At 42.2% G+C, this 16,619-nt stretch overlaps 1 protein-coding gene across 1 annotated transcript in view; it reads right to left on the reverse strand.

The window, feature by feature from the left end:
• Positions 1-16,543, reverse strand: part of DNAH3 (dynein axonemal heavy chain 3) — a 172,201-nt gene extending 155,658 nt beyond the window's left edge. The window contains 6 exon segments of the mRNA XM_055340043.1: positions 1,685-1,859; positions 2,432-2,504; positions 5,889-6,111; positions 6,804-6,908; positions 11,326-11,733; positions 16,304-16,543. Of these exon segments, the coding sequence (XP_055196018.1) occupies positions 1,685-1,859; positions 2,432-2,504; positions 5,889-6,111; positions 6,804-6,908; positions 11,326-11,364 (615 nt within the window). The 5' untranslated portion in view covers positions 11,365-11,733; positions 16,304-16,543.
• Positions 16,544-16,619: the final 76 nt, after the last annotated feature.

Raw genomic sequence — 16,619 nt, forward strand, 5'->3', positions numbered from 1 at the left:
ACTCTGTGGGATTCAACCAGAGCCAGAGATTTTGGTGGGGTAGAAGGATGGGCTTGTCAAATGCCATGCAGATAGGAACAGGGGGATGAGTACTAGGCCAGGACAGAGGGAATCTATCTGCTGAACTTTAAGACGATGATTAACAAGATCCTCCAATAGACTCAGTAATTCACCCTCCTCAACAACAATGATGGCCTACAAAGCCCTTGGATCCTGTGGCTTGTAGCTGCCAGTGAGAATTACCCAAAAGTCCAATTACCCAAAAGTCCAATTACCCAAAAGTGAGACTTACGGTACTTCTAATCTTACCATGGGTTTCCGAGTTTAGAAAAGCAACACAAACACACAAACTGAACAAAAATGGCCAGTGTAACCTGGTGACTTCAGGAAGTTTTGTTTATTTAGGGTGCTAAGCTGCTGTAAGGCTGGTTAACTCTAGGAACGAATACTTTAAGATAGATGAGAAGCACGAAGCACAGGAAATTAGGTTTGAGTTTTAGTGACAATTGTCTGTGGTCAGAAAAGGCTGAGCTCACCTTTCTCCAAATTTAAATGGGAGGTCCCTATAGAGAAGAAACTTCCAAAGTTCCCTCATTGTAAGAACTGCCTGGGGTGGGGAGAGAGGCTCTAATTAAAATGCAGATCCATGGGCCCTCCTGAGTCAGTTTGGGGTTTTTCAGCAAGCATCCCAGGTGATTCTTATCATCAGGCAAGTGTGAGAAATGCTACCACAGAGACTTTAGTATCAGCCAGACCTGGTCTAAGTTCTAGTTGTGCCTCTTACTGACTGTGTAACCTCTGGCAAGTTCTTTATCAGACCTCACCCCAATCTTCACACCTGGACAACCGGAGTAATCCTAGTACCCAGGTCTTGAATGGGGTCAAGCACCTAGAGGGTTTAACATGGAATTCTGCCAATAGCACATACTTAGTCCCTATGATTTTTGCCATAAATCATTTTATTATACATACTATAAACTCATAAGCTATTTGCTCTAAAGTTGTGTTCCTCTTCTTTTAAAATAGGTTAGAAACTCAAAAGTCTACCTAAAACCAAGCAAGGAATGTTAATGAGTGAAAGCTGGCTGGACATAAGAAAATAATAAAGAATACTGGAGACTCTCACAAACTGGAAAATATATTTTTTATCGAAAAGAGGTAGTTACTTCTCAGCTTAAATTTCTTAATTTTTTCAAAAGAGGTTAGAAATCCAGCTTATATGAGATTTCCTGCATTTTCAAAACACATCTATAGGCCAAATTCACCTATGGTAGAGTTGCCAGATAAACTATAGATACATTGGGATAAGCTTATACATTTAGCATTTTAGTATAATTTTTTAAATTATTCATTGTATATCTGAAATTCCAATTTAACTGGGTGTCCTGTTTTTGTTTTGTTTTGTTTTTCAAAATCTGGCAACCCTAGCTTATGGGTCATTTTGCAACCTATGTTCTAAGAGGAACCAAAGGTTTCTAAGACTCACTAAAACAATTCACACACACACACACACACACAAATATACACACACAGACTCTTATTTGGTAGTCTGTCATGAGGTCTGGACTTTGGTATTTTTAAAACATTCCCTGGGTGATTCTGCTGTTCTCTCTGAGTTCAGAATCACTGAGATGCCAAGAATAATACTCAGCAAATTGAGAAAAAGGAAGCAACAAGAACATACCTCTAAGTCTGATTCAGATGGTTGGGTTTCTTTACCTTCTATTTCCATCTCCTGCTGTAACATCACATCAATCTGCTCTTCTGGACTCATAGGCCTGCTTCCTGGAAAGGTTGAAGATATCACCACCTCCTTCTTTATAGGTGATGAGACTGAGATACTGCAGGCCAGCTTGGTCCTGAAAAGTAGACACAGCTCAGGGATGCCTGGGTGGCTCAGTGGTTGAGCATCTGCCTTTGTCTCAGGGCATGATCCCAGGGTCTTGGGATCGAGTCCCATATTAGGCTCCCAACAGGAAGCCTGCTTTTCCCTCTGCCTATGTCTTTGCCTCTCTCTCTGTCTCTCCTGAAGAAATAAATAAAATCTTAAAAAAAAAAAAAAAAAAAAAAGAAAGGAAACACAGCTCAGCCGTTGGCTTTCTGCAGAAGTGCTCTGTGTCAAGCCTACTGTCTCTATGCTGCTGAGTGTTATTATGCAGGGGAAGCCCCTCTTCTCTGTGTCATCAACTAGCATGGGTGTGTCCTTCAATGACAACCTCTAACCATGTGCACCTGTAGGAATGCTAGCATTGGTTTTATTCAGAGCCTTAAAAAATTGGGTTAAGGGGACTAATGGAAAAAACAAAACAAAACAAAACATGGTTTCTTGTAGTCTGAGAATGCTTTGAAATCAAGATTGAGAGCATGGTTTTAAGACTTCTGCAGTTCAGCCTGGTGTCCTGCAGTCCCCAATACCCATAGGGACACTTACCTGGTGAGATCCTCTTTGTCTCTAGGGGAGAACTTTCTTTGCTTCTTGTTGGGTCCTGAAGAGCAGTTATTCGCTAGAGCAAGAGAGAAGAAACACATCAGGGATGGCTAGTGGGCCTTGGGCCATCCTTTACTCATAGGGACATGACTAAGGAGAGTAGACTTGGTGCATTGGGATGAGACAGGAGATGGGTCACCTGGTCCCACATGCAGCACTAATCATCTGCGTGACTCTGAAGAAGTAATTTCAACACTCCAGGCCTCAGCTTTCCCACATGTGAAATGGGGATGCACATACATTCCATTTATTCATATAATTGATAAATATTAATAACTGCCTACCCAATTCACTCACTAATCCTATATGCCCTACTTTCTAAACTTTGGAAATTACTGTTTAACATTTGTCTTTAAATAAGTGCAGACTTTTAAACTTAGTATACTTATTTTAAAGGAAATATGATTATCATGAAGAGAAAAACTAGTATCATTTACAATAAATATAAGGTAACTACAAATGAATTCAGTAAGTGATATATAACTATATTAATAAAATTTAACTAGATACTGTTGCTTGCTTAAGCCTTTAGCCTAAAGAAATTAACAGAGAAGTGTTAAAAACACAATATTAAATTGACATTTTGATAGTATCAAAGAGAACTGAAGACTCCTAGTCTAGATGTATCCTGACTTCATACTTTGAGCTCCTCAGTCTACTCCAAATACAATGATAACAGACTCTTTAAAAATTAAAAAGACATTACAATGTTCAACAAGATGCTTTCCTATGTGGACCAGAAATGCACAGAGTACAAAGTAAAAGTCATAAACTTGGCTTCTGTATCCAAGAGTAGGGAGGAGTTAGTTACCTGGGGGAGTAACAGAATCCAAAAACACCCTATGATTGTAGGGGACTAGTGCTAGGCTCATGGCATAAAACCAGCACTGAAACAAGGCTGTCCTATCCATGAAGACAGGCCCAAGACACAGTAGCACTGACATGCAGATAAAGCACAGGGATCCTCAATTCACATGGCAGCCAGAGACAACAGAAAAAGCCTGATAATAACTAGGCTGAGCTTCACATGGTCTCAGGGACCACATCTACAAGATCCCCAAATATCACCTTAGGATGGGGGGTCTTAAACCATCAATATAAGGTCTGGTTCTAATTTGAGGTTTTAAGAGGCTAGGTGAAGGCATAAGAATAAAAAAGTCAGATTATGGGGCACCTGGGTGGCTCAACTGGTTAAATGTCTGCCTTTGGCTCAGGTCATGACCCCAGAGTCCTGGGATTGAGCCCTGCATTGGGCTTCCACTCAGTGGGAAGCCTGCTTCTCCCTCTGCCTCTCCCCCTGGCTTGTCCTCTCCTGCACTCATGAGCTATCTCTCAAATGAATAAATAAAATCTTTAAAAAAAAAAAAAGGGATGGTATTGGGTAGAGGAGAGAACTTATTGGAATGAGCACAAGAGAACTTCCTCTAATGATGGAAATGCCCCACATCCTGTTTGGGTAGTGGCTATATGGTATAAACAATTGTCAACACTCACTGAACTGAACCCTTAAGACCTATGCATCTTATTGTATGTGAATCATACCTTCATAAAAACAATGGGGTGGGAGACACATGTAGCAAGAAGGGAAAAAACTCTCAACACAAACCTGCAAACTAAAATCCCAGAACATATGGGAAAAAACAACACTAACAAAGATAGCTAGTAAACTCAATAATCAAGGGATAGATTCACAAAGTGAAAATAATACAGCAATACAAACATTGCTCCAAAATAAATGTTTAAGATCCTCCCAGGAATATTGAAAGACCTATGTCCATAAGAATTAAACAAGAAATTGGCAGGGATGACACTCATGAGTAGAACCAATTAGAAAATCTGAAAATGTAAAGATATTGTCATGAAAATTTTTATTGTTTTTTTAAATAATAAATTTATTTTTTATTGGTGTTCAATTTGCCAACATACAGAATAACACCCAGTGCTCATCCTGTCAAGTGCCCCCTCAGTGTTATGAAAATTTTTTTAAAAAATCATTAGACATGATAATCTCAAGGCTCAACAGAGTTGAAGAGCAAATTAGTGAATTAGAAGATACATATGAGGGATGCCTGGGTGGCTCAGTGGTTGAGCATCTGTCTTTGGCTCAGGGCGTGATCCTGGAATACTGGGATCGAGTCCCACATCGGGCTCCCTGCATGGAGCCTGCTTCTCCCTCTGCCTGTGTCTCTGCCTCTCTCTCTCTGTGTGTCTCTCATGAATAAATAAATAAAATCTTAAAAAAAAAAAGGAAAAAAAGAGAGATACATGTGAGGAACTCACCCGGACATACAGCACAGAGAGAAAAATGAAAAATATGAAAATAAGTTTGAGACAGAGGGCAGATGAAGAGGCTCTAACACACAAGTAGTAAGAATTACTGAAGAAGATTTATCTTTACCCATTAGGATTAAATGAATTAATACATATAAAGTACTATGGTAAGCGGCTTCCAAGATGATCTCTAACGATTCCCCATCTCCTGGTATCATAACACTTGTGTATGTGGGCTAGACTAGTGACTCACTTCTAGCCAACAGCACAGAGCAAAAGTGTTAGGATGTCAGAATTAAATTCCCAAAATACCATATTTTTGGCTCTTTTCTCTCTCTTTCTCTCCCTTGTTCCTTCTGAGGGAAGCCAGAAGCCATGTTGTGAGCTGCCCCATAGAAAAACTCACGTGGCAGGAAACTGATGTCTATGGCCAACAGCCAGCAAGGACCTGAGGACTTGAGTGTGTAAGAGGATCTGTCTGTGGCTACCTTTAGATGACTATAGTTCTGGCTGACACCTTGACTGCATGCTTGTGAAAGACTCTGAACCAGAATCATTAGATTAAGCCATGCCCAGATTCTCACCTCACAGAAACTGTATGATAATAAATGCTGGTTGTTTTATTTTTTTTTTAATTTTAATTTTTTAAAAGGTTTTATTTATTTATTCACAAGAGACTCAGAGACAGAGGCAGAGACATAGGTAAAGGGAGAAGCAGAGTTCCTGTGGAAAACCTGATGCAGCACTTGATCCCAGGACCCGAGGATCATGATTTGAGCCAAAGGCAGATGCTTAACCACTGAGCCACCCAGGTGCCCCAATACAGGTTGTTTTAAACCATTAAGTTTTGGGGATAATTTGTTTTGTTTTGTTTTTTTGGGGGGATAATTTGTTAAACAGCAATCAATAACACAAGTGTTTGGTGTATGTCAAATGTAGGGGATGTGGCATATGATAAATGTAATGTTAGCTATCACAATCATTCTCATTTCATGGATGCAGAGACTGAGACTCTATGAGGTTATCCAAGGTTAGCTGCAGCAAGCAAAGGAGCCAGAACTAGAACCCAGGACTAAACATCCCACTCAATGTCCCATTTTGAGCCGGTATAGCATGTTGCTACAAATACCTAATGGCAGCCCCTGAATGATCTTTTCCCTTGGGATGTTGATGGTGACTGGCTGGTAAACTTTCAGCAGGTCCTTCAGCTTCAGGTCCTGGGCCATTAAGGAGTAGTTGTTGGCAATGGAATCACTGGGTCCTCGGTAGTGGTGCTGCTCTTTGAAGGGTGCAGCCAGTGTCCACGACGTGCGTTGCATCAAGGGGGGATAAAAGCTGTGCGACATGATGGTCTACAGGGGGAGAAATGCAGAGCAGGACATGGTGAAGGACACCTCTGGAGTAGCTGAAGCTCTACTACATGGAGACTCAGGAAGTCTCACATGCCTTACACTACTTCTACCTTCTAACTCAGGCAAATGCTTCCTGGATGGTTACTTCTCTGTCTACTGTGAGCATGATTTCTTTTCTTTTCTTTTTTTTTAAAGATTTTATTTATTTATTCATAGACACACAGAGAGAGAGGCAGAGACACAGGCAGAGGGAGAAGCAGGCTCCATGCAGGGAACCCGACGTGGACTTGATCCCGGGTCCCCAGGATCACACCCCAGGCCGCAGGCGGTGCCAAACCGCTGTGCCACTGGGGCTGCCCTGAGCATGATTTCTGATGTCAGGGACCACAGTTGGCTTTCAATAAACAGTTTATTTGTGAGTCAGGTAATTTACTTCCATTGTCTTTATTCTTTGTGGACATGGCTATAAGGTAGAAATAACTGAAGATGCAGAAGTTTAGAATGGTTGAACAATATGGCAGGGTAGAGAGGCCGGATCCTAACTCACCTTTATGCTACTGGATAGCTCTTTTCCCCACAGGGCTAGAGTCTTTTCTGGTGGCAGAAGTAACCAAAGCCATTGATTCCACTCAAGTCTGTCTGTTTGTCCCTCCACTAGTACCAGCAGAAGAGCAGTAGCCAGGTGAACATACCTGATAGAGTTCCGATGGTTGCTCATTAACAGAAGCAGGGAAAGGGGGCAGCTCTGGCTGCCTCTGGGAGTGGCTCATGTGATGTATCGAGTCACTTTTGGTGATCTGTGAGAAATGGGAACAAAGCCACTCTTTAGGAATTAGGAAAGATTTCTAAATCTTTAGGTTGGCAAGGAGTAGAGATCCCCAAGAAAGGGTTTAGGGACAGAGTTCTGCCCACTAAACACCCTTCTCACCCTCATCCATGGTGTAGGTTTCATTTTTAAATTAGTAGTTTGTCTCTCCTCCAGTGTCCTTGGCTACCCCTCTATGAGCAAATTAATAGATATTTTTCCCCTGGGAAGACCCCAAGTTCCTGATCCTGGGTCATGATTCAAGGGGTTAACTTTAAAAATTGGAGCCTTAAAAAAATAAAAAATAAAAAAAATAAAAATTAGACTCTTGCCTTTCACAAATACACAATTCCAAATTGAAGTCTGCTTATGCAGGAGCACTGTACTTTTTGTGTGTTTAACACACACATGAGCAACTGTCTATGCTTCTTGTACAAAAAATATATATCACTTAAACAGTGTAGGTGTCTGAGTCCACCATTCCATTCAGTGAGTGTGCACTTAGGGATAACCCTCAGGTAGGGGTGAACTTGTGGCTCCCATGGCCACTCTCAGTTCCCAGGCCCCTCTCCTGAGCAGACCTGAAAGTGACTGCAGTACTGAATGATTCTCTGTGTGTTTCTGTCCTAGGACGCAGTCCCTATATGCACAACAACTGTTTATCTGGGGCTGTGATAGAGAAAGTGCCATTGGTCCCAAAATAGAGGAAACCTCTGGGGCTGGACTTATTGAGAGATGTTACTCCACAGCACTTTAAAGATGGTGTATGGGATTTTCAAGGGCAATTTTGACTATGAATTTTCACCTCAGGCAATGACTTTTGACTGAATTCTGTAAAATGAGACATTACTGGATTGATTTGACTTACTTGGGTCAGCAACTTATGTCATGAAGGTTAACTGGCAGGGGGTAGCAGATAGGGGGTATATGAAGCAGATGCTAGCCACCCTCTTTCCCTAACCAACTGCTCACTGATGATTCAACCTTAGAAAATAATAACAATATCATTATTCCGAGTTATTTTGTTTTAGGCACTGTTCAACCTTATGAGAGTTTTTTATACCCATGTCTGACGTGAAGAAATAAAACTCAGAGAATATAAGTAACATATCCCAGCCACATAGAGGAGCTTTTAAATACACATGACTCTGCATCCAAACACATGGGAAACAGCAAGTATCACTAACATGGCAAATTACTTTAGGAAGGTGGTGGCGTTGTTGTTGTTGTTGTTTTTTTTTTTTAAGTTTTTTTTTTAATTTTTATTTATTTACGATAGTCACAGAGAGAGAGAGAGAGAGAGAGAGAGAGAGAGAGAGAGAGAGAGGCAGAGACACAGGCAGAGGGAGAAGCAGGCTCCATGCCGGGAGCCCAACGTGGGATTCGATCCCGGGTCTCCAGGATCGCGCCCTGGGCCAAAGGCAGGCGCTAAACCGCTGCGCCACCCAGGGATCCCGGCGTTGTTGTTTTAAGATTTTATTTATTTATTCACAAGAGACACAGAGACAGAGGCAGAGACATAAGCAGAAGAAGAAGCAGGCACCCCGTAGGGAGCCTGATGTGGGACTCAATCCCAGGAGGCCGGGATCACTACCTGAGCCAAAGGCAGATGCCCAACCACTGAGCCACTCAGGTGCCCCAGGAAGGTGTTGATTTTAAAAATAAACAAAAACATGTAAACCCATAAACAAAGATGCACAGCAAGCCAGAGATCTTTGAAAACATACAACAGGCCCACTTGTCTAATGGTCTAATCTAGCTATTTTCAAAAATTGGGGCACATCAGATTCACCAACAAAACTTCATTAAAAATAGGGTTGCTTGGGCTTGCAACTCAAGGTTGCATCTTGAGTTTAAACAAGATGAATTTGAGATCCATAGAACTAGTTGTTTTTAGCTTAAAGAATTCACTTAGTTGATTTAAATAATTGTGTCTGTCTCTTTGCTCTTGACCTCAATTTCAGGGATCTAAGAATTGATCATTTATCTCCAACATGATTTTTGCTACTGAATTTAATATCAGAGGGCACCTGGCTGGCTCAGTCAGTTGAGCATCTGTGTCTTGGTTTTGGCTCAGGTCATGATTTTACGGGTGGTGAGACTGAGCCTTGTGTCAGGCTCCATGCTCAGTGAGGAGTCTGCAGGAAGATTCTCTCCCTCTACCCTTCTCCTACTCATGTGCATGTACGTGTGTGCATATTCTCTCTCTCAAAATAAATTTTAAAAAATTAATCTCAGATCTATACCAATCATTTGAACAAAATGAGAGAACTCTGGCATTAGCCTGAAAGGAACCTGGTTATGCAAAGTAGGTACCACACCACCTGGGGTAGATTCTGGCAACAGTACTTTCAGCACCATGAAGTTGTTTATGATTTCCTTCAGGACCTTAAATGTACAACATACACTGATTGATAAATTATGGCTGCCTGGTTTTTGTCTTTGCAAGCAAGGAGGTTTTGTGGTCAGTGGAAATCTTTCCCTTAGCCTAGCTTTTAAATCTGTTTCAAATAAAAATCTTCATTAAAAGAGCAATAAACACACATCACAAATTTCAGACATCTTGAGTAAGTAACAACACAAATGGTAATGAGTAGGTAATATCCATATTCAGGAGGTGCCTTGGCCTTTATGCTTCTGCTCATGGTTGGAATAAACCTGGTATCAGCCCTGACACCTAATGAGAAGTTACTCTTGTGACCAAAAGAAGTAGAACACAGCCCTAGTGGATGGACATCATTGCCTCTTCTCCCATTTCAGTCCGTGCTGTACATTAGCCTGATCCCAGCCCTGGCTCCAGGGAAATGCATGTGACACAGGTCTGGCCAATCAGGGGACTCCATCCTCCTAGACACAGTGATGACTAGGGATAGGCATGTGACCTACACTGGGCTGATCAGTCTTTCCTGACTTTCACCAGACCTATAGAGAAAGAGGCACTCTCAACAGTCATCTTTGCTTTATGTGGGAATAAAGCTTTCCTTAAAATAAAGCCAACAATGGAAGGAAGCAAAACTCCCAGAGGGTGAAAGACAGACTCCCAGTGACATCAGCTTAATCTGGATTTAATCTGGACTTCTTGGTTATTTGAGCTCATAGATTCCTTTTTGAGTTTGGATTTAATCTGGACTTCTTGGTTATTTGAGCTCATAGATTTAATCTGGACTTCTTGGTTATTTGAGCTCATAGATTTAATCTGGACTTCTTGGTTATTTGAGCTCATAGATTCCTTTTTGAGTTTGAGCCAGATTGAATTAAATTCATGCTCCTCCATAAGAAGAGATAGTCATCCAAAGGGCAGATACAGAGGCAGCTGAATATCATACAAAGAGATAAGCAATTCTTGGGAAAATAAAGAAAAGCAAAACAACATTTTGCAAGAAAGCCAACATTAAGAATTTTATAGAACGTGATAGAAGCAGAACCTTTGAAGAACAAATGAAATTTTAGCTAGTTCATGGACACAGACTGACTTATATACACAGAACCATAAATAACCTGAGAACATCTCCGGGCATGGGTCAGGAACACATGGGATAGGCATAGGATCAGCAGATCCAGAAATCAATTCCAGAACAGAACAAAGAGACTTTTCTTGACCATATCTGGCTAAGAATTCTCTGTGGCATCTTCAAGGGGAAAGAGTGATTTTTGTAAGAACTATTCAGTATGCAAAATGGTTCGTTAATACTATTAACATGTGTCTTCTCTGATAAACTGCAGGGAGTCTTCACTTCAGAGGGTGGATTCAGCCATTACTAACAAATCCAATTTAATTTCATAAAGTTTCCATTTAAAATGCTCCTCTAGGCACTTTAGTATATGGCAACCTAGTGGATCTTGGCTTTTAAAACCAAGATTTTGACACCTAGAGTGGATACAATTATTACTTTTACAGAGGGCTGATTTTCGACTACACATGATGTTTGCACGTCCTTCTTGGAGGCCATTGCTAAATCCTCACCTGAGGACCTGCTATAACAGAATCACTCTGTTCTAAGTTAAAAATATAGATTTGGGGACCCCACTCCAACCCTTCTGTATCAGACCCTTTGGGAGTGAGGCTAACTATGTTTTCAAGATACTGTCTAGGATATTCTGATGTACACCCTGTGTTGGGAATTTTTGGATGGAAAAGATCATCTAATGGCCTTGGGAAGGAAGGGAAAGGAACAACAGGTGTCTATTTCTAAAATTTTCATAGCAAAACCTTAAGATGTTCAAAAGCCTAATTCAGCCAAAAGCATATTTCAAAGCAAAAACATAAAAATGTGGTGAACACACTTGCTCAGTCAAGTCTACAGCAATTAGGCTAAGATAGAAACATCCCCTTCTTGCCTACTCCCCAATTCCCTACATGTTGAAAATATAGGTTAAAAAAAATAGTACATCTTAAAATTCACACCTACCTTCTGAGATGAGCAACCCATGTCACTCATGTTGTCCATTCTAATTGGATCTATTACAAAATAAATAAAAAGCTCTCAGTTTCTTCGGGGATGATCCTCTCCTACCAGTGGTTCTGAAGTTCACACTTCTTTATAGCATAATGATGGGGACGACACAGAAAATGGAACTTTCTCAACGTTCTGAAAGCTCTGTTCACAAGGCTGCCACTCTGAGGTCATAGACCTCAGCCCCCCAAGGAGTTCTCTGATAGAAGAAGAAAGAAGGGAAGCTCAAGTATGTTTTGGGGTTCTGTTGGGCTTTTCTCCTCTGGTTCCAGCACCTCCTGCTCTGGCCACTCTTCCCTTCCGATGAGCAGCTCCTTTCTTGGAACTTTTCCGGAACACATGAAGTTCACTGTAGAAGAAAAACTGAAGCAGAGTTACATATTAATACAGAGAAGAGGGAAGAAACACCCCACTAAACAATACCCCAGCAGCCTAAACTCTTCTTTCTCCTCCTCTTTGGGCTCTTTTTAACATTGGAGGTACTTGCGTGCTCCAAGCCCTGGGGCCTGTAACCAGGCTTCAGCGTCTGTTGCTAAGGAAGGAGGGGCCTCAGCTGCGCCCAGATACAAGATACAAGACGGGGCTTGACTCAGCTAGTGTCTTCCTTTGCTGGAGGCCTGGCTGAGCAGCAGAAATTGCTGATGACAGAAGAGAAGATGAGAGGGTGCTTAGCAGTGATCCGGGAATGTAGAGGTGAGTGGCAATAAAAGATGGTGCCTTTGGTAAAGTCTAAATGCAAATAGCATGGTGGTTAAATTCTTGGGCTGGACACAGCTGGGTTCTGATCCCACCCTTCCCATTAATTAGCTTGTGGCTTGAGCAAGTTGCTAAATCTCTTTAAGTGTCCTTTTTATTTTATTTTTTATTTTTATTAAAAAATGTTTTTAATTTAAATTAAAAATTTTAAAAGATTTTATTTATTTGAAAGAGAGAGAGAAGAGAGAGTGATAGTGAGAGAGAGAGAGAGAGAGAGAGAGCAAGAGGGGTAGAGGCAGAGGGAAAGGGAGAAGCAGACTCCCACCAAGCAGGGAGCCTGACACGGGGCTCCATCCCCAGACTCAGATTATGATTTGAGCTGAAGGTAGACTAGACACTTAACCGACTGAGTCACCCAGATGCCCTTAAATCTAAAATCAATTAACATATAATGTATTATTAAATTCAGAGATAGAGTTCAGTGATTCATGAGTTGCATATAACACCCAGTGCTCACTATATCACATGCTCTCCTTATTGCCCATCACCTAGTTGCCTCATCCCCCCACCCACCTCTCCACATTTCTCTCTTCATTAATGGCAATACAACAGCTACTTTTCTTTTTTTTTTTTAAATTTTATTTATTTATTCATGAGAGACAGAGAAAGAGGCACAGACACAGGCAGAGGGAGAAGCAGACTCCATTCCATGCAGAGAGCCTGGCGTGGGACTCGATCCCCGGTCTCCAGGACCACACCTTGGGCTGAAGGCGGTGTCAAACCGCTGAGCCACCTGGGTTGCCCCACTTGGTTACTTTTAAAGGTTCTGTCAAAACCAAGTTAGACTTATTGAGCTCTTTTGGGGTGCCATGCTTGCATATCTGTTTTTTTTATTCAATTTTCCCCAAACCTCCCATGTTGTTCCCATTTTATGGATGAGAAAATGAAAACTGAGAAACATATATGACTTTCTCAAGTTGATGTGACTCATAAGAAGCAGTGATACAAGTTGAAGCCTGTCTTTATGATCCCCAGGGTCCAGTACTCTTTCCACAAAGGACCTGTTCAGAACACAAACACTTCTGAGATCCTTACCATAAGCACTGCACAGCACAAAGTATTTCCATTTCTCCTTTTTCTTACTTTTTCCTTAACTTTGGGCTCTCCATACTTTCAAATAACTTTGTGGTTCCTCATCTCTTATATTTGTACTCTCTATCATCAGGCATATATGTAGAGGTTGCTTTTGGGCAAATATGCTTGACCAATGGACTGTAGACAGGGCTCACAGTGACCCCCTGGCTGAGTACACATAGGCCCATCAGGTAACCTACCTCAAAATATCCACAGGCCCTAAGTGACCAATGGGCTACTTACAACCAGGCACAGATACTGAAAAAGGTAGAATTCGGTGCATCCCCATACCTCCTCACCTTCCCTCTTTAAAAACAGCCCCCACCCACTGCTTCATTGCAGACAGCCTCTATTTTGATGTCCTGCCCACCTCTCAAGTTCTGTCTCCTTTTTTCTGCCTCAAGTGAATCCTTTCAAGGCCTGTACCACTGGCTTCCACAGGATAGTCACCCCACATTTGGGGGCCTCTATCCAATCAGACAGATAACCACATTTAGATGCCACAATAAATACAGTTTCAAATAGTATCTGGAATAAATGAATGAGTGACAGGGTTTGAAACTTTGGTTTAGACAGAAATGAGGTTATTACCAGACCTCCTATAATGGGGCATGAAGCCTAATGTCCCATAAAACCCAGCAGCTGTAATTCAACAAAGTGAATTAGTAGAAAGGAACTGGTAGGATGCTAATGAGCTTCATGACCCTGTGGGTGAATAGGAGACATGCTTCCATTGAAAGATGGTGTACTATGAGTCTACCTATGTTCAAAAACATCAAAACAATGATTATGGCTTTCATATTGAGCTATACTATCTGCTGGCACTGTGCTAAGCACTTAATGAGCATCATCTTTCCAAATCTACTCAACAACCCAGAAAATGAATACAATTATTATCCCAAATTTTATGCTGAAGAAACAGACACAGTCACTGGGCTCGGTCAGTGCCAAAGTTGGGATTTCAACCTGGCTGGCTATGGAATATGTTCCCTAGCTTTAACCAAAAATCTACATATGGTCTAAAGAAAGACTGAAAGTAAACAAGATATCTACTAAGGAGAATGAAAATACATGTCCCCCCACTCCCACCCCTGGCCACCTTATCTGCACCAGAATCACCTGACTTAACTTTCTGTTTGATAATTCCCAAGACGGATGCAGGCTTCAAGTCCTTCAATCCTTCAACTCCAAGTACACAGGGTTGCCAGATAAAACACAGGATGCCCAGTAAAATTAGAATTTCAGGTAAACAACAAACAATTTTTTTAAATTTAAGTATTCACTATTTGGGACATAGTTATATTAAAAAGTTATCTCCACTTTAAATTGAGTGTCCTGGATTTTTATTTGCTAAATCTGGCAATTTGGGGAGAAGAGGTCAGCTAGAGTCTGGGTTGCTCCCATTTCTGTAATATTAACAGCTTAGGGTTTAAATGTGTGGCTGGGAAATTTTCACACATTTCTTATTCAGAGCCCCCTGGCAGGTCTGTCTGTCTGTCTTTCTTTCTTTCTTTCTTTCTTTTTTTTTTTTTTTTTAGATTTTTATTTATTTATTCATGAGAGACACACAGAGGCAGAGACAGGCAGAGGGAGAAGCAGGCTTCTCGCAGGGAGCCCAATGTGGGACTTGACTCCTGGACCAGGATCAAGACCAGAGCCAAAGGCAGATGCTCAGCTGCTGAGCCATCCAGGTGTCCCTTGCAGGTCTTTTCTAAGACCTGAAATGGTCTCAGAAACGGGCTCAGCCAGAGTAAGTTAGCTTTGAAGAGCATAGAAGAGGCTGTACATAGCTTTATTTTACTGACCCATCAATAGTCGTCATGAGCCAAGTCCTAATGATATGGAGACAGCTAAGATCCCAGCCATCCGGAAATACATAATATGGAGAAGGCAGCCAACACACAAGGAAAAAGCAAAATCTGGCTGTCCCTACAATGACAGAGGTCTGTGGTCAGGGAAATTAGAGGATTCACAAAGGCACCCCTAGATGGCACCCTTGAACAAAAATCCCAAGGAAGGCCCCAATTCAGCTTTTCAAAGCAATGCCCACCAGGGAATGACAGACAGTTGTAATGTTTTGTTCTAAAGGAAAAAAAAAAAAAAAGTCAACATTTTCTTAGGTGGGGCATCCACCATACTGCAGCAGAACAAAGTGCATGAAGTCACGTAGGATTGCCTGAAACTTAAGAATTTAGGGATACTTACCTGTCCATGTCCTATTTCCACCATTAGCTGCCCTTTTCTTGGCTGTTGTGAAGTTAGATGGGATCCTGTAGCTTCTTTTTATCATTATTGCCCCCACGTTTATTTCTTTACCCACCAGCCTGTTTATTTCTAGAGATATTATTTGGTAGAAGACTGTACCATCGAATCTTTTTGAGTTCCTCCTATACTCCAGATAGGTACTAACTTCTTTACAGCTCTTCTTGCACCTGACCTCACTAAAACCCTGTGACTGTTTCCCAGGCTGCTATTGCCGCAGGTCACAGAGGAAAGGAAGGTCCATCTAGGTCCCTGGATGGAAAAGGCCTGAGAACTCTGCAGTAGCAGGCCAAAGCTCAGGCCTGTCATTTTACAGATGAAGCCCAGGCCCAGAGAGGTCACTCACCCAAGGTCACACGGTAAGAGCCAGCCCTGAGATGAGAGCCCAGGACTGTCGGAGCCCCCTCCCTCAGACCCTGGTCTTTACCAGTACCTCTATGGCAGTGGTTCTTAACAGAAACTGTGCCCGTCACAGGATATTTGGCAATGTTTGGGGATATTTTTTTGGTTGTCACAACTGGGAGGAAGGGGATTACTACTGGCATCTAGTGGGTCGAGGCCAGGGACACTGATAAAAAGTCAGCACAAGGATGCCCCCTCAATACAAAATTTTCCTGCCCAAAATGTCAATAGCGCTGCCCTTGGAGAAACCCAGCTCTATGGGCCAGGATTTGGGGCCAGGGAACATGTGCCTGGCTCTGACGTGGAACCAAGGGCCTTGGGTTTAGACTTTTTCAATTATAAAACGTGGAAATGATAACCTAACTCATCTTTACGGCTCTCGCTGGTTCGTGGCACCTGCGTGAGTCGTAGTAGCTAAAACTTGCCAGTCAGGCCGTACCTCATCGCTGGATGTCCTGGCCTCCAGGATTGCTTCCAGGAGAGGTGGTTCAGGTGTAGGTATTTAGGCAGGGGACGCCCTAAGACGCTGTGCAAACCGTGCTCAGAAGCCAAGTGCACCTGTCTCGGCGGTGGCCTGTGCACGCTCCCTTCAAGCCGAGAGTGTAGGGCAGGCCTCATTTTCCTCAGCTGTAAATTACTGAGGGCCTGTCAGGCTTGTTCTAAAATGCTGAGGCGGAGAGCGCGCTGTGTGGAGCTCGCGGCCGGAGGCCTCGCGGAAGCTTCGCGGGCTTCCTCTGGAGGTGGGCGGGGAGAGC

The sequence above is a fragment of the Nyctereutes procyonoides genome, unplaced genomic scaffold (genome assembly GCF_905146905.1).
Source record: "Nyctereutes procyonoides isolate TBG_1078 unplaced genomic scaffold, NYPRO_anot_genome, whole genome shotgun sequence".
NCBI classification, from domain to species: domain Eukaryota; kingdom Metazoa; phylum Chordata; class Mammalia; order Carnivora; family Canidae; genus Nyctereutes; species Nyctereutes procyonoides.